This window comes from Bombyx mandarina, chromosome 22 (assembly GCF_030267445.1).
Source record: "Bombyx mandarina strain Sakado chromosome 22, ASM3026744v2".
NCBI lineage: Eukaryota > Metazoa > Arthropoda > Insecta > Lepidoptera > Bombycidae > Bombyx > Bombyx mandarina.
In genome coordinates, this window is record NC_143228.1 from 7762964 (window position 1) to 7787672 (window position 24709).

General features: G+C 35.0%; 2 protein-coding genes and 1 long non-coding RNA gene across 10 annotated transcripts; 1 reads left to right on the plus strand and 2 right to left on the minus strand.

Annotated features, from left to right (window-relative positions):
- The first annotated feature begins 248 nt into the window (after nt 1-248).
- LOC114250842 (constitutive coactivator of PPAR-gamma-like protein 1 homolog) lies at nt 249-13746 on the plus strand. 3 transcript variants are annotated; one of them, XM_028184883.2, is made up of 19 exons: nt 249-379; nt 674-880; nt 1205-1383; nt 1870-1983; nt 2077-2223; nt 2359-2520; nt 2588-2780; nt 2851-2960; nt 3215-3415; nt 3536-3815; nt 5312-5462; nt 5550-5675; nt 5777-5888; nt 6807-7031; nt 7498-7725; nt 8302-8462; nt 9051-9139; nt 10027-10157; nt 10881-13746. In XM_028184883.2, exons 2-19 carry the CDS (start codon nt 733-735, stop codon nt 10947-10949), a joined length of 2826 nt encoding a protein of 941 aa, XP_028040684.1. In that variant the 5' UTR covers nt 249-379; nt 674-732; the 3' UTR covers nt 10950-13746. The 3 variants fall into 3 exon arrangements, with proteins under 3 accessions (XP_028040684.1, XP_028040685.1, XP_089592861.1); XM_089736735.1 differs by having other exon boundaries at nt 316-559; XM_028184884.2 differs by lacking the exon at nt 3215-3415.
- LOC149500324 (uncharacterized) lies at nt 11677-23984 on the minus strand. Of its 3 annotated transcripts, none has more exons than XR_016324991.1 (2): nt 23394-23984; nt 11677-13967 (listed from the first exon to the last, which is right to left on the minus strand). It is a non-coding gene; the product is annotated as an uncharacterized LOC149500324 (long non-coding RNA). The 3 variants fall into 3 exon arrangements; XR_016324990.1 differs by lacking the exon at nt 23394-23984 and adding an exon at nt 17352-17821; XR_016324992.1 differs by lacking the exon at nt 23394-23984 and adding an exon at nt 14928-17343.
- On the minus strand, nt 20660-24189 carry LOC114250855 (GPN-loop GTPase 2). 4 transcript variants are annotated; one of them, XM_028184905.2, is made up of 3 exons: nt 23040-23598; nt 22334-22482; nt 20660-22020 (listed from the first exon to the last, which is right to left on the minus strand). In XM_028184905.2, exon 3 carries the CDS (start codon nt 21582-21584, stop codon nt 20682-20684), a length of 903 nt encoding a protein of 300 aa, XP_028040706.2. In that variant the 5' UTR covers nt 21585-22020; nt 22334-22482; nt 23040-23598; the 3' UTR covers nt 20660-20681. The 4 variants fall into 4 exon arrangements, with proteins under 4 accessions (XP_028040706.2, XP_089592865.1, XP_028040707.2 ...); XM_089736739.1 differs by lacking the exons at nt 22334-22482; nt 23040-23598 and adding an exon at nt 23991-24189; XM_028184906.2 differs by lacking the exon at nt 22334-22482 and having other exon boundaries at nt 20660-21738; nt 23040-23628.
- Nucleotides 24190-24709: the final 520 nt, after the last annotated feature.

Sequence of the window (24709 nt, forward strand, 5' to 3'; positions counted from 1 at the left end):
ACCACCTACCGTTAAGTACTCTCCACAAGCCTCGTTTGAAGAAAGATATGTCATAGCGCTCGGGAAACACCGTGGAGGGGAGCTCATTCCAAAGCCGGATGGTACATGACAAAAAGGATCTCTGGAAACGTACTGTGGATGACTAGGGGATTTCGTTAAAATAGAATGAATCGGAGCGCGGAAAGTCCCAACAAACGATTGCATCGATACAGTGATTAGTTTTTAGTGAACAATAAAAAAATCGATTACTAGAAAAATCGATGTGAGATCATCATCCCAAAATCATAATACATTTACAAATGGCTTCCGTCTTCATCTTGTACACTTAATTTGTTGCCTGTTGGAATGGGTTTTATTTGATTTGAGAGTTCATATTTTCGTAAGTCGATTAATTGTAAATGTCATAATATTTATTTTAACTGAAAATTATCTCACCATGTTCAGTTTCAACTATCAAAAGAGCCGGCAAATCCGCATTGGATCAATTTAATATTCTTTACTTGAAATGTCATAAAGTGCCGGCAGTCTGCAATTTTTAGAATCTTAATAATAAGCTAAGGTCTATTGTAATCCTTAACAAACTATTTTAAAATATGCGAGTAAAGTTGTTGATTATTTCGCGCAAGGTATCGATTGGCGACTCTGGTCTATTATAATTATCTTCTTTTTTCAGATTAGATATTTATTTAAGGGTTTCAAGTTTTCAATTCAGTCGTTGTTAAGAAATTAATAATGGGCATACAAGACTTACAAACATTTTTAGAAAGTGAAGGTGTAGGTGTTGATCTCTTTAAAATTGCGAGAAACCATTCTGGAGGTTTGCGCCTGGTTCTCGACGCCGAAGGTTGTTTGGATCGTCTTTACGGTGGATACTTCTCAGGTGAGTTATTTAGCTAGACTTGATCTGTAATAATAATAACTAGTAAAATTTCACGAAACCTGCTAATTACCTACCTATATATAAGGGATACAAGCAAAATATACTAAACAGTGAACCCTCAACATACCCTCTTATCAGGTATAAAGTAGGTGTAGAATTAGATGGGAAAATGAGTGTACTATCTTTAAGGACACCTTTCAAGAATATATTAAATGCATTATAAGCCAACATAATAAAATAATAGTGTGTGTTCTCTGGATCAGATGCAAATCAATATATTAAATATGATACTTCTCTCTTTTATCATGAAGCAAAATTTTGTAGATTGGGCAAGTGGTGGACAATGGGCCCGATGTGTACAGTTCTTAACAACACTAGCACAAGCTTTGGCTGAATTTCAAGTATCACTTTGTGTTTGTTTTAATGGATCTCATCCTACGCCTCCTGCATTACCCCAACATTGGATCCAGACTCAAACCATATATAAGCAAAGAGTGAATTCAGTAAGTATTTTTGTCCTGAAATATGCGATTTCATATTAATTAAAACTTATATGGATGAACTATATGGATATTGCTTATGAACATGCAGGTACATATGTATAGGAAAATATTGGTACAAAAATCCAATCTTCCATTACAGAAACACTAAAACTGTTTGATACTTTACTATATATTTATATTGGTTTTATGGCAAGGTGGTACTATGCCCTACTATCATTAATGAAGCAGATATAAACTTAAAGAATTGATTTTTGTTACATGATATTATTCAGTCATTTGTGAACATAATATCTGAATTACATATTTTGTTTGAAAAATGAATTTCAAACTAGAAAATTTGAATGGTTGGAAGAAATTGACAGACATTACAGCCTAAATAATTAATTATTATGTTATTTTTTATGTTTAAATTGATACTTCATACAAATTTGGATTATATTTATGGACTCATGTTGACTTGACAACACAAACTATATAACATTTCAGGTTTTGCACCATATTACCACTAAAGGTACTCCACCACCTAAAGTATGGTGGGTACCACCTACTGGACTGCATTCATGTTTACGAACCGCACTTAGGTACCTCAATATCCCAATTGTAAGTATTTTGCACCATAGTTGTGAATCATTTATAAATAATAATTGTTATCGTTAAACATTGAATGAATTATTGATTGAATATTTTTAATAGATGGTGTCTTCTGATGATCACTGTCAGGAAGTTGTTGGTTTATGTCGTGAAAAATCATATGCTGGCCTCGTTGGATGCTCTGGAGAGTATTTAGTGTTTCAACCACCTAGATACTTTAGTTCATCTTTGTTGAAACTAACATATAGAGTAAGATATATTTATAATATTTCAAATAATAATAAGTGTTTTCAATTAGTTATATCTTTTTAAATTATATTAAGAGGTAATTGGGTCATTTATTTCGTAACTTGTTAACTATTTGTTTAATATTTAACATTACAGTCTTCACTAGAAACTAAAGAATATATGGTCCATGATTTGCCACAAGTACTTAATGTACCTCAAGATCGTCTTTGCCTCATGGCTGCATTACTTGGAGGAGTCATTCTTTCAGAACAAAGCTTGACAGATTTCTATAAACGCCTTGGATTAGTGCCCAAAAAGGTAGGTAGTAAACAGTAGTTATGGTACTTTATTAAAGTAATTACTAAATGGTGATCTATTATTTTAGCAAGTTCCTCCAGAGATACAAATAAAAACAATTTGTCAGTATGTAAGTGAATTACCAACTTCTGATGTTGATGCAGTCTGCATAGATATATTTGGAGATCTGAATGACCTACGCGCTGCAAAACTTAAACAAGCCGTACAGTATTACCTAAACGGTACAAAGGATGGTTTCTTAAAATATAAAACAGCTACAGGTAAATTTTATTTTAGAATGTTGTATTATTGTAATTATTTATTAACTAATAATGGGCCAAACAATTTCAGGTCGTCGTTCAAAAAATAAAAAGAATCTCCAAAGACAAGAATTCAACATGCAGCCTGTTACTCTGGATCTAGATACATCAAAATTAGCGACTGAATCGTCAGAACATGAGGTTTCTATTAACTTTTGTAAGAAAATAGAAACAGTCATCCACGCCTTTTAATACACAATAATTGGCAATTGAACAGGTTCCTTGTGTGATTTTAGTCCCTAAATTATTGTCCAGTGCCAAGTGATTTTAATTCTGAAATTATGTTTTTTTTGTTGGATTTATGTTATTCAAACATTCCTTTATTATTATTATTTTTATTTGTTTTTGTATCTATGTATATTTTCACTGAGCACGACAAAATTCAAAACTTACAGCAAAAAGGCTTGGAAGATTACAAATTGGCTACAGCAAATGCATCAATGAGTGCTGACTTTAGTATGGAGAAACAAACTAATGACTTACATCATGGATTCGCATCTCTATCACTTGAAGCTGGTGTTATGTCATCTACTAAGCAACAAAAACAGAATATTATCAAAAAAAAGGCTGAAAAACCACAATCTGCAATTAAAGAGGTCTGATTACTTGATTCATACAATAATTCTGCTTCTGAGTGTTGCGTTAATGGTTTTATCAAATTCGTCTAGTTATATGTGATAGAATGGTGTATGTGTACATTGTCACTTTTCTAACAGGGGCGACAAGCTACAAAACAAGTCCAAAGTGATGACAACTGCCCTCCAGCACCGGCAGAAGTATTGCGGACCTGTGCGGAACGTCACACCAGGGGCCTCATGCATCCTCAACTTCTATCTATCCTTACACATCGTCAAGTGACTTTACCTGTGCTTATGGAGGATGAGAATCATAGAGAAATTCCTTCAATTCATCATTTCTTTAGGCCAATTCGACAGAATGTATATGCTATTCTGTACAATATGCATCATCATCGCTTTATGGCCCACAAAATTAAAGGTACATAGAAATCAATGCAATTCCGTATATAAAGTACTACCAGTAAATTGCAATAATCTTTGTTATGTACATTGCTACCTTCGATCAACAATAGTAACTAGATAAAGAGACACCGTGTACAAAATTAAAGCAAAATCTGTCCGTGTGAATATATATACACATAAATAGCTACATTCGTTTACTAACAAACGGAGAAAAAAGTTTAAACAGTGTTAAGTTCAAACTAATTACAACTATGGCACCTAGTAATAAAGTCACAAATCTCCAAAACATTATCTAATACTTACGATCATTTGTCACATAAAATGAGCAAAGCAATAAATTAGTCCTGTCACTTACAAATAAAAAGACATATGTTAAACAACTTTTGATGTTAAATCAACCTTAACTGGCAACAAATAAAGTAATTTTTCCCTTTATTGCTCTGAAAACTAACATCGTTTTGTTTTATTTATTTTTGCTTCTTCAAATTTCGATTTCTATTTACTACAGGAGGTAAAGGAGTCGCTTTGAACACTAAAATAATTTAAAGTAAAAGTTTAGTTGTTTACTTTTTATGTTTTGGAAATTTATGTTTGTTAGTATCTATACATTACTTATTATTTTATTAGCGTTACGTTTTTGTGTAATATATAATTTTATAGTATATTTTTAAGTTTTCGCGACCAGTGCACTTAATAAAAAAACGTCTAAACGGTGTTAAGCGCGGTATTTTTATTACAATGTTTCGGCCACGTTTCAGTAGCCGTGAGCACGGAAGGCAAAGATGTCCAGTGTTAATAAGCAGAGATCTTAGCTGGCTTTTAAGTCAGTTGTTTCTCTGGCGACAATCGAGATCCATTCTGCACACGTGATTGCTAGGAAAGCTAAAATAAAAGCTAATGAGAGTAGATAATGAGAGTAATGAGAGTCCAACAAACAGATACAAAAGCAGCATTAACCAATTTTAAGCAACTAATTTTGAAGTACTGCTAACAATTTTTTTAAAATTATTACAATACAAATCTACTCATGCATTTACTGTTCTGTTAAACAAAAGTTTGTCCATGTGTTGGCCGAGCCTTGGCCAATATTTGTAGCGGTGGTTAGAAAACGGTAATTTTGTTTAAAATTTAATATTATTTATTAGTTTAAAGCTTAAAATATAGTTTATACTTCATATACTTACCGAATGTAAGATACTGCGGCCGTTAAATTGCTTTTCGGGCATTATTTTTGCAACATTTGAATACACACTGCGGCATTGCGAGACGAGTTGACATTGGCTGTTTGAAGTGAACTAAACAAAATAAGAGCTCACATTTCAAGTGAGCTGTTATTTGACGAGACGGATTTTCTGCACCGACCCGAAATCTAGTTACTATTGTTGTGTTATGGTATAAGATTATGAAAATGTGAATTTGAAATTCAAGTCAGAATGTTTAAAGTCATTGATCATATTCAATGGGAATAATTTTTTTTTATGGTAAATAATGGTTTGAACTGTTAAATTTCAGATGATAGATCGAGTGGCTCTAATGATCGTCCATGCACAGTTTTGATAGCAGAATGGATATACACCCGCACAAATCCTGGCAAGAATCCAGAGATTGTTCCAGGTGTTTTACTGGATTGGCCTGTGCCAACTGTACAGAGGCTCTGGTTTGGGTGAGCTTGTGTTCAAAGTATTTTTTTTATTTACTATAGCTAAATATAATCTGTAATTACAAATATTTTTTTAAATATTTATTTTAGAACTGCTCCGGATGATAAATGCCGTAGAATGAGAGCATATCTTTCCTGTATGCGCTCAGATACTCCTCTGATGTTGAATACTACTTATGTGCCCCAGCACTTGCTAATACTGGCAACTGTATTGAGGTAAATTTTTATAAATTTTTTTTTGAAGATAAGCAGATTCAACTCTTCATTGTATGATATTGTTTGTTTTCATATTTAATGCAAATATGTCTATATTTTAGATTTATAATGACATCTCCAATTCAAATACTGCGCAGGCAAGAGCTGGATGCATTTTTAGCTACTGCATTTTCGACAGATCTTATGAATGCACTACATTTGCAAGAAATGAATGTAAGTATTTAGATAAACTACTGTTTGTTCAGATAGTATATACTACTATCTGATCTGTATAAACTATAGTAAAAGCTTGTCAAGAGTAAAAAGAGTAGATATAACTCACATACCAAAATTATTACTTTGTAACCCCCTGTTCTGAGGATACTTATTGCTTAAACTCCCAAATGACGCTACTTCCCTTACGTCTTAAAAATATTTGTTTTATTGGCGAATGAAATATAAATAATGTATATTTTTATTTTTCGATTATTTTTAAATCGTTTGATAAATATATCAAGGAGCCAAACGGTGGGGTTCACCTCTCCACCCCATTAGACAATAGCTTGACTGCCCCTATAGCATTGCACGCCCCTATAAGTGATAGTAATCACCATCGGGTGGATCATATACTCGACTCCTGGATTGCCTACAAAGGTCAATAAAAAAAATGGAAAAAACTCAAACTCAAATGAAAATAAGTATTATTTAAAATTACAAAGATAAAAAAATTCGTAGTTAAGTGTTAAAATATAGATTTGAAGAAAAAGACAAGTACACAATATTAAATGTCTATTTTCAATTTTCTACAGCTTAACATAAAGGCACAATGTGACTTTTCCCTTAAGAATAGGGAGCAAAACCAAAATTTCTCTTCCTGCATGAAAAAATATGTTAGATGAATTAAAATATCACGCTTAAATACTTCAACTATATATATGTATATACAGAAATTGATATACAGTACTCATAAACATTCACAGTGCACTATTATTAGTAATAGCCATTGTGATCTATTTTAGGAAGTTTTGGGTCATATTTATAATATTTTTTACAAAAATTGGTATCTTACAGATTTTTATCTATTTATCTTGCTGTGTTCCAATCTCATCTGTCTTAGCAAAAAATGTTTAAATTGTTTTATTATTTACACAGATCAATGCTATCAGTTCCCGGGGCGTACAATTAGGCGCGCTGGTGATGGCGGGCGTGGAGGCGGCGCTCGTGGCCAATGACGCTTGCGGTGCTCCTGTACCATGGCTCGTAGCTTCACCCTGGCTCTACTTCGATGGCAAGCTGCTGCAGCGAAACCTCCATCGCGCAGCACACTGCAAACATCTTCCTCAGCTTTGCGATAACAACCTCGACATCGTCGTCAAGGTAATACGATAATATCGACTTGCTTTATCTTAAATTCTACAAGTTTTTTTTTGTTTTTTTTTTTAAGTTATTTTGAGTAGCTTTGTAGTTAATAATTGAATGTATTTTTTGTTACTGCTGAGTCCTGCCCTTCAAGTCCCTTTTTATATCCCGAGACTTTTGCAATTCTATTAATCTAATTACTGGTGGTAGGACCTCTTGTGAGTCCGCACGGGTAGGTACCAGCGCCCCGCCTATTTCTGCCGTGAAGCAGTAATGCGCTTCATTTTGAAGGGTGGGGCAGCCGTTGTGACTATACTGAAACCTTAGAACTTATATCTCAAGGTGTGTGGCGCATTTACGTTGTAGATGTCTATGGGCTGCAGTAACCACTTAACACTGGGTGGGCTGTGAGCTCGTCTCCATAGTATTCAGTACTGCCTAAAAATTTTAGAACTCAGATCATCATAGAAATATTTAACTCCAGGTTGAGCGCATGCGGAAGGCGATCCTAGAAGGTCTGGAGGTGGAGTTCGCGATGGCGCCGCTGCCGCTCGTGGCGGGCGTGCTAGGGAGCGACGGGGGCACGTGGGGCGCGAGGGGGCGGGGTCGCGGCGGCCGGCTCGAGATCGCGGGTGTTGTTGTGGGCCAGTGGGGCGGCGGCAGCTATCCCGCACGCGCTCCGCCCAGATACCAACAGATGAGCGCGCACACTGTAATTCAACTTTACTTTTCACTAGCTTATGAATGTATGTTAAGAATTAATTTAATGTATTTTTTCTTCTTACTTAAGCTGATGATAGTCTTGAGAGGCTATGTCAGCGTAACCTAACAAGTAGGTGAGCTCTCGAGGCCTTAACCTGACGACGTTGCTAACACTAACCCTCGCAAAATTTATTGTTAATTATACAGAGTACAAGGGAGCTAAATATTGAATTAAAATTGGCTGTATAAAACTACTGGGTGTTTACACTTTTGCATATAAACTGCTTAGACACAAGCACCACCATCGTCCACAGGATACCATGAGCACTAGTGCATGCATTTCTGATATCGCACTTAATTTTAAATTGGGGCTCGGCTAATCCGACGCCGGGTCTGTATCGTTGTGTGTTATTTTTATGTGAAAATACAAACTCGTACACGACAATGGTGCATGTCATCAGAAAATCCACAGCATCGTAAATTATTTATAAAAAACTGATTATTTGGCCCACTTCCTAATGAAAATTGTGGAGGTTGTAATTTTCTTGCATTGGAGCTAGTAAAACAAACTTGGTCTTGATGCTAGGTGGGCTACGTTGGATACACGCCTCCGACTCGGAACTCGTACGGAGGTCGCGGGTGGCGCGGAGCACGCGGGGGACGCGGCCGGGGACACGCGCGCCCCTCGCGCCGCCCCCGCCGGGACCCGAACGAGCCCGCCAAACCAGCCACTATTGCCGTTAATGGGTAACTTAACCATACCGTAGATTGGGGGAATCGGGACCCTTTCCAAATCCAACACAAATTTTCAATGGTTTTTCTTAGGGTAATACCAATAAAATTGAGATTAAAATAGTTCCGGGAGGCTTAAATTCTTATATACGATACATAGTTTATTACAAAATATACACAAAAACTGAAAAAACTTGCTTGACCCGATTCACCTTGGCTTTAGGGTGAATCAGGTTACGTATGGGGACAATAGAGTTTTTCGATAGGGCTGGCACTATTTAGTTGTTAGATAGGTACCTAACTTTAGGTAATTAACTTTTTGATATCTTTAATGAGTTACAAAACATGATGACTAAATTAAACTATTTAATATCTTAAATTATTTAAATTCTTAAGCACTAAATAAAAGTCATTTTCAATTCAACAAACATATGATGTTTGTGGTGTAATTTATAAAAGTAGAGAACATATTTGATAAAAAAAAAAAAGTGTCTCTACTTGAAACTTTGCGGTCTATCAGTTGTACAATTTAAGCTCATACTTCATCGTCTCCATAATGTAGAAGTAATATTAAGCTTATTTATAGCATAGATTAATCCTTAGGAAAACCGTTCGCCCGGACGAAGTTCACCACCAGTCAGGTGAATCAAGTCCTCAAGATGAAAATACTGCTCAAGAAGGTGAAGCAGAAGGTACGGACAGAATGTACTTTCTATAATATTATTTGCTCTTTATTGCATATAAAATATTTTTTAACCGAAAAATAAGAAACTGATTTTAAGAACTATTTTTTATTGGAATTTAGACAAGATAAAACAATTAAAGAATAGCACTGAGGGAGTGAAATGCAGCTTAATATAATTTTTTTATTCATATAAATGTTGAAAAACCCCCCAGTAAAAATGTGTTGCCTCAAACATTTTTTGAGAAAAAAAAATGTTAAAATTTTTTTGGGTTTATTTAGCCCCGCTACTTACCAGCCAGGTCTGTAGTTCCGAGTTGGGATGTATCAGGAGAGGTATGGACCAATTTTTCAGCTTGCCTCAAATACCTACTCAAAAATTGGTGCCAGCTCTCGGACTATTATGTTTGAATTGCGTATATTATTATCAGTGGCGGATTGAAGCTTGATGCCGACATAGGCCCCGTTTATCGCGCCACCCATAATGTTATTTTTTTTTTATTCAATATTTTTACTTTAAATTTAAAATAACTTTATTTCTTAGAATATAATTTTTTATTATAACTACGTAATAAATATTACAGATATATAAAAAAAAAAACATTAAATAAATATATATCTTTTCAAATATTAATCAATATAATTCTTTTTAAAAAAATTAATCTGTACTCATTTTCAAAGGAGGACTGTCTGTACTTCCTTTCCTCTGAAATTTTGGTATATCAAAAATATTGCCGCCCCGCCAAATCTTGCTGAAGCCCGGGCCTAGGCGTAAATCCATCACTGATTATTGTACAGATATCGGCATGACTGTAACTTCGTCTGAATTTATCATAAAAATTAAATAATGAAGTGAATGTATTACAATATGTTATAAACATTTGTTTTCATTTTAAGGAACACCCACTCCTAAACCTAAAACTGGCAAGAATCTGAAGAAAAATGCAGGAAAGGGGAAAAAAAGGATCAATAAACCGGAAGGCTTGCAAGGAGCATCAGAGGCTAATGGACCACTTGATAAAAATAAGGTGAGACGTAGAAAAATAAATTCAGTCAATATTTTATTACACACATGTCTTCCACAAGTAACACTGCTTAGACTGTACTTGTAACTATACTGAGATCTTAGAACTGACATCTCAAGGTGGGTGACGCATTTACGTTGTAAATGTCTATGGGCTCCAATAACCACTTAAGACCAGGTAGGTTGTGAGCTCGTCCATCCATGTAAGCAATAAAAAAAAATACTTTTACCTGCTTTTTTTAACTTTCTAATTCAAGAACCTTAGTATTTTCTTCTGTTTTCGGGAGTTGTTGACTTAGAACTTTTTGCTTCTGAAGTACCTACTTGTGTTTGAGTGATAAAACTAAAAAAACAGATTGGCTTCATTTTATACTTAGTAGTACTAATGTGTATTTACAAATTTACACTAGCCATTATCCATTCCCGAATAAGCGCAAAATTCCTATTTTTACATGAACCTAACAAATAATGTTAATTCAAATACCAAGGCAAGCTTTAAGTAAGTAAGGCTTTGCCCTTTTCAAAGGAGCATTAAGGAAACTACATAACAGTATATTGTAAACTAAATTTACCTCCTGGTACTTCAGATGTGCACGGGTGGCGGTAACCACTTGACTTCAGTTGAGCCACCAGCTCATATATTTTCGAAAGCAATAAGAATGTGTAATGTTTGTTTTTGGTTCCCTCTCACCAAATATAAAACTGATTTTATAATGTTTCTTTTTAGGTGGCAGAGCAAGGCCACAGTTCCGACAAGGAACACATAGGGCAAGGTGATGCACCAGTCTCAAATTAAATGTCCATGTCTGAAGGTAACTTTTAAAAATATTTGTTAGCAATCTTATTCAGTTTCATTTTATTTTACTTCGATTTGATGGCTTATTTTTAGTATTAGTTCCTTAATTTTGGACAGCAATGAGGAAAGCTGTCATTTTTTTTTTCATAATCTACAAACAAAACATAAAGTTGTTTTCAATTTATTTGGTATTCTTGTTTGTTGAAATTATTAATCTTATATTTTGTTGCTTTTTATTTAAAATATTCTTTTTTTTTTTACTTATTACTCAAAACAAATCGTGAATTTATCATTGGAAAACGAATGACAATGAAAATTGTATTGACACGAAATGGAGTCATTATTATCTTTGAATCATGCGAAAATGTATACAGGATTCAATGTTTTATGCATAATAAAATTTCGATAATTGATTTGTATAAAGCGCAATAACTATGTTCGTTTAGTTGTTGCTTGGTCTCATCAATAATGAATGATGCTATATTATTAAGTATTAATTACGTGCCTGAACATCTTAAAGACTTCCCTAATGTGAGACTGATTTTGTATTACTTTTAATTGACAAAATTTTGTTCAATTAACGATAATATTAAAGCCAAGACCAGACTTCTAGCGAGACGATATGCTTCGACGAATCCCCTACTATGACGAAATCTCTGGCTAACAATACATTTGTATTAACAAGCAAATAACTACGTTTTAATGGTTTGAGATCAAAACAACCAGAGTTAATCTTGCATTTTATTGACAAAAAAATGACATTTGTGACTCTGATATTATTTAGTACATAGAGTTATGTATTGATAAACTGACCTGTTGATTGTTAATTCTCATGAAAACTGAGATGACTTAGTATTTACCATAATATTGTTTATTTAAATCTGGCTGACAACAGAGTCGTTATTATTTATTTACACATAGTATATTTACAATTTACCAAATTATTTTATTTATAAGAGTAAGGTTTGGTCTATGAAATCCACATAAATTAATTAATTTTTAAAATAGTACATGCTTTCTGTATGAGTTGATAGGGTATGATTTGAACTAAAGACATGTGACATCATTGAACGGGTTGCATATACTAAACCTTCATTTTCAGACTTGTTTTTGGAATTTCGTGAAAGGCATTTTTTACGCCTTTCAGGTGTTTAAAATTTTACGAATTTGAATACCGTCAAATCAGTCTGATACAATCGATATATAAATCGAGTAAATCAAAAATATACACGCGTTCTTCCAACAGCTTACGCGATCGAGTGTGCCTGTGTGATACCAGTTAGTGATATGGATGTTGTTTGGATTGTTGTTAAAGGTTGGGAAGACGATGTTAGGACGAAAGATACGGTTACTGTTAGTTTCGCATTTCTAAAAGATTTTTGGTGCTTCGATATCTTTAGGTACTGCCTGAAACGAGTCTGAAACTCATAGATTTAAGTCTAACGATACATGTTTAAATAATTGTGAGCATTCGCATTATGTGTTCCCATGTCCTATAGGGTATTATTTCAATAGGAAATCTTAGATTTGTTAGTGATATATTTATATGCATTTTTTGGGAATATTAATAGTGCGAATGCTCATTCATTTATATGTATTTTTGTAAAATTGTTATATTGTTATACTTAAATTTAGCTGGAATGACTTACACATATAGAGACGAGTCTAACTACTCGATTGACAAAACATCTGTCACAATTTATTAACATAGTTTACATTCCATATCCAATAAACGAATCTACGAAGATAATTGGACAGTGTACGTCAAACGAGAATGGAACTAAATGAAGACTATACAATTTTGTAAGCTTTGTACCCTGGCCGAAACGTGAAAATATGTTGCTAATATACACATATAAAATTTGATTTTAATCAAACGATGATTACAACTTTGAGTGCGAACGCACATTTGTGAAAAGCAGCCGCGACGCTGTTCCAAGCGACCAATATTGCAATTATTAAAGTAAATGCATGTGACTTTGTGAGCCACAATAAGTGGCGAGAAGCGACGGTCACGTATAAGTGCGCCGCTCGTCTTCTGATCGAGAGTGTAATTAAACACTATAGCTAAGTAATGGCGAGCCGTCGCCTTATGCGACGAGCCCAGTATACTATACAATATAAACCTATATTATTGCTTTCTTAAATAAAACACGATAATAGTCTTTAGAATTTTAACTCTTTTTATTTTATTTTATTTGTTTAAGAATTGTGTAAGATGGGCATACATTATTATGAAGTGACCTCACGATTAGGCCGTTTACTCTTATTATATTAAAGTTTCATATCAACGTATGGATTAAAAGAGAGCCTGAATTAGTGAGTAACTTGATGCCTATAACTTTCTTTGACAATATTGCATGCTGTTCACATTTACCTATTGCATATTTTATTCTCGAAACAATTCGAAGGTGTAGTTTTTTTTTCTATTAATGTTCGCTATAGTTTTAGATTACCCAACAATATAAGATAATTCAAAAAGTAACAATAACCACATTTTAAACTTTTTTGCTGACAATGGTCCTTTTTAATATTACTATAAAAATAATGTAATCAAACACAATTTAGAATACTTCTCATGTAATGCATACATATTTTTCGTAATGATGTAGCAAACATGGAACTGTGGCTTTTTGAAAACACTTATAACTTATAATATGGTAACTATGTGTAAATCTTGCTATGTTGATAAAATTCAAGTGTTCATAACTGTAATTTGCATGAACAAAAAAGTATTTGATGGATTTAAATTGTAAAGAGTTGTATTTGTCTTCAAATAAAACGTTCCATTATTAAATCTGTGTTTTATTTATTTGCCAAATTTAGGCGGTCGTGTATTTCTTTTACAGTGGTACCTTCCATATTAGCTACATGATTGATAACTATTTGTGCAGCGTCCTTAGTGTCATTGTATTGATGCAGTAGCTGAACTTGAAGATGTTTTTCTTGTAAAAGTCTGTCAATCCGCATTTCAATTTCAATTAGTTTATTGTAAATTTCTCGATTACTCTTCGACATCTGGAAGTTATTAGCAGGTCAGATTAAATATTCGTGATTTAAACTTATTAATTTAAAATGATTCTAATACTTTATCTTCTACGACCATCGTTAGTCGTTAGGGTAACATTTATTTAATAAAATCTAAGCGTCAAGACAAGACTAGACAGTCCACAGTCTGCCTTCGCCGCGCACTCGAGTACTTCGGTCATATTGCTCGGAAAACGCCGGATAGCTTAAAGAGACTATTCGTGACAGGGAAGATCGAGGGAAAGAGACCGCGCGGGCGCAGTCCGACGAGGTGGTTCGACCAAATCCGCACCACATTGGAGATCCCATTCCACGACGCCCTTCATGCGGCCAATGAGGAGGCGCTGGCGGGACATTACAAGGAACAAAATCCTGTCGACATATAATGGTCACGACCCTCAGCAGTGAGGAAACGACGCGAGGAGGAGAAGCGTCGGGAAAAAGGTTAAAAGCTATATATATGAGATTTCATTTCAATTGAACATGATGTGATTGAAATCGACCTCTGTTTGAGAGTATATTATTGTACCAATCTGTTTGGGTCGAATTTACCAGAAGTGCTCAGAATAGCAGTCATAATGAAAAAATGGACCCTTTAAAGAACATAAATAAATTTTGAGCATTTGACCAGTTGACGATATCTTTCATTCCAACCCGGCAGGCTGGTTCTGGTCTAGCGGAGTATTCCCAAACAACAGCGTCACCGCCTGGGCGCCTAACGACGTCTCCGAGTCTATGCTGTGGCGTAAGCTGCGAGCCTAGTTGCAGTGTTGACGGCGGTAAGACCCGAGCTATTAATCGAAGATCAGATACTTAGAAAAGATGGCCAGAGTCGTTTATTGTGTAGAATTAAACATCTTCGTAGTCCCAGTCAACGCGCGCCCCCACGGTAATGTAAACTTTTAGAAGGTTTCACACCCGGCCCAAAAAAATCTAAGTTTATCATCGTACCTTTTCAGTGGATCGCGATTTTGGCCCGATGATAGATTCAGCGAAGAACTGTACTTGCTAGGGCAAATGTTAGTAATTTTTGTCAAGTAGAGCAATCGATGAGCTAGCAGACCGAGCAAAATTGGCAGCCAAGAGGCAAGATATGAAAGAGCTTTACGGTGTCACCAAACGGATAATAAACAAAAAACATCATCCACGGAAAAAACCACTGAAAGACTGCTCGGGTCAGCTATTATGTACCACGGAAGAGCAGCTCGTGTGCTGGACGGAACACTTTACTAAGTTGCTGTCCAAATGTCAGTCCCAACCCACAGACGGAATATCAGTACCCGACTTGCCTTTGGATATACCTATTGCACCGCCCACCTTTAACGAAATAGTAAAGGCAATTAAATAGCTGAAACCAGGTAAGGCCCCCGGCATCGACAATATCAATGCCGAAATGCTGAAGGCTGACGCACCGAGATCTGCAAGCTTGCTATATCCGCTCATCGTAAGGATTTGGGAGACTGAGCAAATACCGTCTCAATGGAAGCAGGGACTACTCGTGACAGTTCCGAAGAAGGGCGATTTGTCTTCTTGTGACAACTGGAAAGGCATTACACTTCTTCCTTGCGCAGCAAAGGTCTTGGCTAGATTACTTCTAAACCGGATGTCCAAAAAGATCACTGGAACTCTTCGGGAGGAGCAAGCAGGTTTCTTACCGGGCCGATCATGCACAGACCATACAAACACTCTTCGCATCCTCATAGAACAAAGTGTCGAATGGCAGACTGAAATGATTCTTACGTTTGTAGACTTTGAGAAAGCGTTTGACACTGTACAGTGTAGCAAAATGTGGACCTGCTTAAAACAAAGAGGTATACCAAATAAAATCATTGGTATAATCCAGGCCTTATACAGAGGTAGTACATGTAGAGTCGTGCATGACCAAGTCCTGGGAGCCCCTATTGAGATGACAGCGGGTGTTAAGCAGGGCTGTCTCCTGTCTCCGTTACTATTCATTATGTTACTGGATGACATAATGCGGGAAGTGGTGACGACACCTCGGGGCATTGAATGGAGCGAAAATATCTTGGAAGACCTTGACTATGCAGATGACATAGTGTTAATGACGCCGACTTTGGATCAAATGCAAGCAAAACTTGAAGACCTCCGTATGTCTGCGGAGAAAAGAGGCTTGCGTATCAACACCAACAAAACTGTCGACATGCGAGTAATGTCAAAAAACACTACTCCCCTAAAGCTCCAAGACTGTGTGTTGAAGTCAGCACATAAGTTTACATATCTGGGGAGTTCCATATCAAATCAGGGTGGTTTGGACGAAGATATAGAGATACGAATTAGGAAAGCCAGGGGTGCTTTCGCGCAGTTGAAGCCAGTCTGGGAGTCAAGTGTCATGACTCGTCGGATCAAGCTGACCCTGTTCGACTCCATTGTCAAGAGTGTTCTCCTGTTCGGATGTGAGACCTGGAGAATGACCAAGACACTCACGAACCGACTGCAGGTATTTGTAAATAAGTGCTTGAGGTCGATACTCCGCATATTCTGGCCAGTCACTATCTCTAATAAAGACCTTTGGACTAAATATGACCAAAATCCCATCGCGCAAGACATTGCTCATCGGAAATGGCGTTGGATAGGACACACTACGGCGCAGCGGAGTCAACGCAGCATCAATCGCATTTGAGTGGCAACCGCTTGGCAGGAGAAGACCTGGTCGCCCTGTACACACTTGGCGACGCACCGTAGAGTGAGATGAGGACTGCCAACGTGACCTGGAGTGATGTCAAGGAGCAAGCGCAAGACAGGGTAAAGTGGAGACAACTTGTGAGGGCCCTATGTAACAGCGGGGTACCCTAGGACTACAACAACACAACAACAAGAGCCCGGAGCAGCTACAATAGGCCCTCGGGGCTATCAGCTCTTAGGTAGAGAAAGCAAAGATAATACTAAAACGAACAGTTTAAACAAAAGTTATGTATATAGATAGTGATAGAGTTTCATGCCTAAAATATTTCAGTCATCGTTACAGTCGAAGCCATCGCTTGCGACTAAGGGCTCGGGGAGTAAATTAACAACCCACAGACAGCCTATAGTCCGGTCAATTTAGACATTCGAAGGTACATAAAGTCCCAAAAAGCTGAAAATCAGTAAAATTGTTCAAAACATAATTACAAATAATATTTAAAAGTTCCCCATCATTCCCGTGTATGGAATTATTTTTATTCAAGGTCAACGATCAAAACAATGAGTTTTATAATAAAAATGAGTTGTATGAAATTAAATATATGAAATTAATAAAAATGAGTTATATGTCAGAAACGTGGTTCGTAGGAAAAAAAGTACTGATACATTTTTTATAGATAATTTTATGATCTACAATTTTTGTCTCAAGTACCTACTTTTATGATAAAACTTAACCTTTTGCTGAAAATCGCGGAAAACTCATTTTGTTGACTTTTGACCTTGTAATTTTTTTTTCATACATGGGAATGATGGGGATCTCTTAGAGCTCACCTACTTGTTAGGGTTACGCTGGTCTCTCAAGATCATCAGCTTAGGTAGGAAAAAATATAACTAAAATATTTGAACATACATATAATTATATTTATTCATATTTTTAATGTGACCACATTTGTCAATTGTCCGAAAGAGCAGATTTTGTTGTTTATGAAATTAAATCATTCATTCCTATTAACTACCAAATGCATTTTTCTTTATTGTTAGTTCATTGGTTCTCCGGAAGATGAATAGGAAAGATTATAGCAATAATGCCTTTGTCTTGACAACATTATCTCTTTGGCTCTGTATCTTCATAACTGTTGAAACATCAGACAGCTACTTTTAGGCGGGAACACGACTGATAAGGTTGTTTATAACGATTGAATTCATTCTACCTGGTGTTTTTCAGATTTTCGTAATTGTCCCTTTAGTATATCTGGTAGCCAAGAGACTGCCGGTGTTCATATCCTGTACATAGATACCAATTTGTCTAAGGAAGCATTACGTATTCATGAACGACTTTTACTTTAGTAAAGAAATAGTCATGTACTAAAAAATAAGCCCGTAATATTTATAAATTTTGTTAACTACTAGCGATACGGCATAATTGTTATGCAGCACAGGTAGAACCACAATTGAAAGGTGGAAAAACCGCTCTTAAAAACAAATTAGACCTCATTCCGCAAAATGGGAGGCAGCATGAGAACTCTGCAAACTACGCAAAAAAGGTACTTTTTGCAAAGTAGAAATTTGGAGATTTTACACTATCTATGCCAAATTTAAAATTTAAATGATGAATAATATGAAGACTTCTTGAGGAGTTTGTGGTACGTCTTGTTAAATAATGGTTGTCCCACAATGGGTATATCAAGCCGAAATGTAGCTATAGTATTAAAAATGTAAGTCACGTCAAAATGTTAAAAAAAATTCTAAGTTTAAATTAGTAGTATTATACAAAAACCAATTTACATAATATATTTCAATTGTTCGATGCCAGCCCTAAAATTATACAACAAAAGTACCGTTAGGCCCTTCTCTTTTAAAGTGTGTGTGTGTGTTTCAATCAACTTTTTGCACTTGCACCTTTGGTTCGGAGAACCCGCTAGATTAGGTCGACTGCACTATCGCATTTGTTGCGTTTTATAAATCCCAGATTTCTGAAACCAGTTCGAAGTTCTTGGGCCTATAATTATTTTAAATTTAAATTAATAAGATTTTTCCAATTGTTTTTTCTTCCCTTTTTTGAACTTGGTGTACATACATTACATATCGACGCTTGAAAGACAGGCGTGACTACGCGACAATAACTGCATTGTACATAAATGATAGGCAATAACCATATTCGATGCGCAAAAAAAAAATATTTCTAGGTCTATTAAAATTTTTTCAATCCTACAACTAGATTCGTTAAAATATTTTTTTTTCAGGTCTTTCAACTTTAAATTAATCTACTGTAAAGTTCACGCATTGTCGCTTAGTCAAGTTTGCCTTTCAAGCGTCGATATGCTTTGTGTTTTAAAAGTGATTAAAGTTACCACATACGTAACTTCGAGTTCGAAGATACGAATTGTTCATCACTATCCAGAGGCTTAATGGAACCAATACGAGGGCTGCACTAAAAGTATCGGGAATGGAATATTTCCACTGTTCCTGTCATATTAAAATCTTTTTAATTGAAAACTCCTTGGTTTTAAAAATCGAATACCGTATAATTATTTAAAAAAAGATTCTCGGTCTTGTCACGAGGTTTTGTCAAACTTGTTTAGTCGTTGAGAAAATGGAATTGACTCGAGAAAATTCAAGAGCGATGATTTATTATGACTTTCGAAGTGGTTTAACACAAAAACAGTGTGTTGACCGGATGATTTCTGCATTTGGTGATGAAGCCCCATCCAAAACCACAATTTATCGCTGGTTTGCTGAGTTTCAACGTGGACGTGTCCCCGTTGTCCCCGTCAAGGTCGTCCAAAAACTGCAGTCACCCAAGAAAACGTTGATGCTGTGCGTAAGCTGATTGAGGAAGATCGACATGTGACATACCGCGAAATTCAGGCAACTTTAGACATTGGCATGAGTCAAATACAAATAATCTTGCATGAACAATTAGGTGTAAAAAAGTTGTTTTCCCGATGGATACCGCATTCGCTCTGTGAAGAGCAAAAAGCGGCCGCGTTACTTGGTGCGTCAGAACTCTCGAAAGATTCCACGCAGGATCCTTAAATGCTGTATACAACATTGTATCAGGTGACGAATCCTGGATATACGCGTACGAACCCGAAACAAAAAACCAGTCACGAGTTTGGATGTTCGAAAATGAGTTAAAGCCAACAAAAATTGTTCGTTCACGGAGTGTTGCAAAAAAAAATGGTGGCCACGTTTGTCTCCAAAACCGGCCATGTTACGACTATTCCTCTTGAGGGGCAAAGAACGGTTAATGCAGAATGGTATGCTAGCATTTGTTTGCCACAGGTCGTTTCTGAACTCCGTAAAGAGAACTGCAACTGCCGCATCATCCTCCATCACGACAATGCGAGTTCTCACACCGCGCACAGAACAAAAGAGTTTTTAGAGCAAGTAAAAATAGAATTAGACCACCCGCCGTACAGCCCCGACCTAAGCCCTAATGATTTCTATACTTTCCCTAAAATAAGGAATAAATTGCGTGGACAGAGATTTTCATCACATGAAGAAGCTGTGGACGCCTACAAAACGGCCATTTTGGAGACCCCAATTTCCGAATGGAATGGTTGCTTCAATGATTGGTTCCATCGTATGGAAAAATGTGTAAAATTTCGCGGAGAATACTTCGAAAAGCAATAAATACATTTTTAAATAGTAATGTTGTGTCACTTCGTTAATTCCCGAAATTTTCAGTGCCGCCTATGTACCACAGTGCCTATCTGGCGGAGAAAAACGTCTTTACCATGCAATCCATGCATACTCAATTCCTAAGACCAGTATTAATACGTTTACTTCCTGGTGGTACCAGGTGCCAGGGCATTTTGTGGGCCCTTACTAATAGGTACCACCACACCACCCTGCATATTTCTGAAGTATAGCAGTAACATTTCGGTTTAAAGGATACCTAAGGATAGAACAGGTACTACAAAAACCGAGACTTAGAACTTATGTATTTTTTTCGATTAATGTATATATAGAACACTGTCAAGCTCAAAAAAATGTGTTATGGGCAAAACTAGATGATGACAGATATTCAGTAAAACAAATTTTAATGTGTTTCTACAATATTTATTCAAGATCCACAGTAAAATTAACTGGCTCTCCAACACCCATTGCACATGCTAACATACTATTAATGTGCCTACCTTCTTCTGTTTTAAAAACATAACCATTTGCTTTGTCAACAAGATTCTTCACACTGGCTAAACTTTTTTCGTTCATCATATTTACAAGTTGAAATGTTACTAGACTGTAATCTTCAATTATAGATATAAAGGCACTGTTGAGTTTTTTGTATTTATTAGTAAAATTATCACAATTTAAACAGTCTAGTAGATAGTTTAGGTCTAAAACTTCTGTATAAAAATCTAAACTAAAATTTAACTTTTCATAATGTTTTTTTAATAAATCTGATTTAGTTAAGAGATTAATATGAGGCAATCCAATATTTAACATTGCACTTAAAGATAACATAAGAGCTGCTATAAATTTACCAGCATCAGAGCAGTGATGGGAATCAATTAAATGCACTACACACAACAACATATTACTGATATTTGTTAATTTTGAAACAATGTTGGATAAACTTTTATGATGACAATAAAGTTCTACTTGACCTGGTAAGTCAAACAGAAAAGTAGTTCCATTATCCCCATGTAGTTGATTTAAGAGCCAGTCAATGTTACTTTCCAGGTATTCCATGCAGTATAATAATGCACCATTTGGTCCAAGGTCAATCTGTTCCATTACTTCTTCCAAAACAATTAACTCCCTTATGTCAATGTCAGGTTTGTAACTCATTGTATCATTTGCTGGATCCAGGTTAACAATTATCACTTGCCTACCTAATGTTTTTAGCATGTCAGACATTTTCATACAATATGTGGTTTTCCCAGCTCCAGGAGGACCAAGGACTAATTGACCATAGAAGGTTTGTGTCGGTTTGAATCTTTTATTTGTCATTGCTGACATTCTGTATCTTCTTTTTTGAAGTCTAAAATGATATCTCTACAAGCTTTCAGTGTTTCAATGTCATATGACCTTAAGTTGATGAAAATGCAAAGTGGTTTTGATAATATATCTACTGTTTCAGCTAAGAATCTTGCTGCTGCTTGATGCTCTTCCCCTGAATCACCAAAAACAACTTTTGTTGAATACACATCTTCAATGCCATGAGGACCGTTGATTCGATCTCTGACAACCATTAGCATACTTCCCATTTTTTGATACTGAGATACAACTAAAAACACTTTATCACTACATTCTGCTATCACTATATCAGTAGTGACATCATCTATTTCAGCACTCACTGATTTAAATAAATTATTTGGGGCTTCAGAATTTTGTATTTTCAAATTTTTCATAATATCTGGGAGATCCATCCTGATAGCTTGTTACTCCAGTTTATCTAAAATTAAATCTTTATTGAACAACTATGACACTAATATACATCAAAACTGTTTTTAGACACCTCATATTTTGAAGAAAACATAAATTTTTAATAGTTAAGTCATAGTAATTACTTACTATTTGTTTAAAAATATATTTATAGTCTTTTTTTACACATTATGTTATGATCAGAAATAAAGTTTATTTTTAAAATTGAGGTACAATCCAGATTTCTTTGTGAAATATACTCAAAACAATGTTTATAGATTCATATAAGATTTAGTGTTTTTAAATATAACTCAGAGTATCATTCTTTCACAAATCAAACATACCATCAGATGTTTTAATTACTGCAATGATCTTTCTTTTAATTGCTATGGTGAATTCATATGATAAGTGTTTATTACATTGATGAGATCATTGTAGTTTTATTCATGTCATTTAGTAAAATGTCCAGAATAGAGTTCACTAGTTTTAAAAACTGAAACAGGGCTTGCATTCTAGTAAAATGTTAAGTGATCAAGTTTTTCTTAATCAGTAAGAATTGGTGGAGTTAATACTACCCATTTAATTATTTTGGTGCCAAATACACAAAATTGTATAAGGTTCTTGTAGGTACTGATTGAAAACCATAATTCCGAACGTTATTTAAAAATTGGACTGTATGTGGTTTTAATATTAGATATTATGTTGTGCCAATTTAACTTTTTTCATATCTACAGGTAATCCTTGAAATGAATAAAACTTGTATAATAATCTGCATTCACAGAAACATGTATAAAAGTTAAATGGAGGAATATCTCAAGGCAAAGCCACACACAAGAGTTTCGGAGTGAGACTAATACAGACAAAAGCCAGAAGCTTTGTAGAAGTCAGCTGAAACATGCTGGGCTTCTCATAATGTATTTCGGAAACAAAGATCACCTACTTAAAATATATCGGAATGCCACAACCTGCTTATTCTCCATGGAGGAAGTGGAAACTATACATCTAAAAAATCACATACACCGTGACAATCGTAAGTTTAATTTTACTTACCACAATCGTCAAAATTCAGATTAGTTTAGTTCAAAACTGTTAATATGACTATATAATCCAGGTATTAAGGAAGTAAACTTTTTCTAAAAAATTAGGCGTAGTTCAGATTTTCTCAATAACTAATCAGATTGTTAATAATATGAATTTTTTTTTAAGAGATTTTATGACCTGGTAACTAAGATCTTTAAGTCATGTCTTATTTTACTTTATTTTCTTAATTTTATGCAAAATGATAATATGGAGTGAAATGAAATGAAGATGATTAATTTGAGACATTAATCAACTGGGATGAAATTTAATGAAATGAGATTATATGGGATGAAATATAATCGCAGTAAAATGGTGGTCATTTACTGAGATTTTTTCAGTGGACTTTTTGGAGGAACCCGAGAAGTTACGTCCAGCAGCTTTGTTTCATTTTCCCACATTTGTGCACTTTCACAGATATTAAACAGTTAATAAACCACCATTATTACACATTTAAACCTGAAGAAACACTAAATAGACAAAATAAAACAAATCACACAACTTCACTCCTCGCGTTCCCGCCAAAAAGTCCTAATATGAATTAGTATGTGTTTAATCCATAGATTATACACTTAATATATGTTTAATCTACGAGATTGAGTAGTAGTAGTTTTATTTTTCCAAATGGAGAGGCAAAGATATCACACCATACAGCCTAATCTTTTATATATATTTTTTTATGAAATATGATAGGTATTATGAAATAAAATGAAGCGAATTAATATGAAACATGGCATGGCATGAAATGAAATGAATTGAAATGAGATGAGATGATATGGGATATTTTTATGAAAAATGTTAATATGGAGTGAAGTGAAATGAAGAATTTGAGACATTAATCAACTGGGATGAAATTAAATGAAATGAGATGAGATGATATGGGATGAAATATAATAAAAATATAATAAAATGGTGGTCATTTACTGAGATTTTTTCAGTGGACTTTTTGGAGGATCCCGAGAAGTTACGTCCAGCAGCTTTATTTCATTTTCCCACATTTGTGCACTTTCACAGATATTAAACAGTTAATAAACCACCATTATTACACATTTAAATCTGAAGAAACACTAAATAGACAAAATAAAACAAATCACACAACTTCACTCCTCGCGCTCCCGCCAAAAAGTCTCGATTTGATTTTTTTAAGGGATTTTATGACCTGGTAACTAACACCTTTAAGTCATTTCTGTATTTTAATTTATATTCATATTTTTATGAAAAATGATATTATGGAGTGAAATGAAATGAAGATGATTAATTTGAGACACTAATCAACTGGGATGAAATGAAATGAATTGAGATGATATGGGATGAAATATAATCTCAGTAAAATGGTGGTCATTTACTAAGATTTTTTCAGTGGATTTTTTGGAGGATCCCGAGAAGTTACGTCCAGCAGCTTTGTTTCTTTTTCCCACATTTGTGTACTTTCACAGATATTAAACAGTTAATAAACCACCATTATTACACATTTGAGCCTGAAGAAACGCTAAATAGACAAAATAAAACAAATCACACAACTTCACTCCTCGCGTTCCCGCCAAAAAGTTGAAATCTTTGACCACAGATTAGTATAATAGTTATGTCTTTGACTTGAATGAGACTTGTATGTATTGTCTATGTCTTTGTCCTCACAATTGGCT

Bases quoted from the DNA above. Each gene is read 5' to 3' on its own strand.
- LOC114250842 (XM_028184883.2), top strand. From the start codon at position 733: ATGGGCATACAAGACTTACAAACATTTTTAGAAAGTGAAGGTGTAGGT. The intron at 1,984-2,076 runs GTAAGTATTTTG...TATTTTTAATAG, and splicing joins GGTACCTCAATATCCCAATT to ATGGTGTCTTCTGATGATCA. The intron at 2,224-2,358 runs GTAAGATATATT...TTAACATTACAG, and splicing joins TGTTGAAACTAACATATAGA to TCTTCACTAGAAACTAAAGA.
- LOC114250855 (XM_089736739.1), bottom strand. From the start codon at position 21,584: ATGTCAGCAATGACAAATAAAAGATTCAAACCGACACAAACCTTCTAT.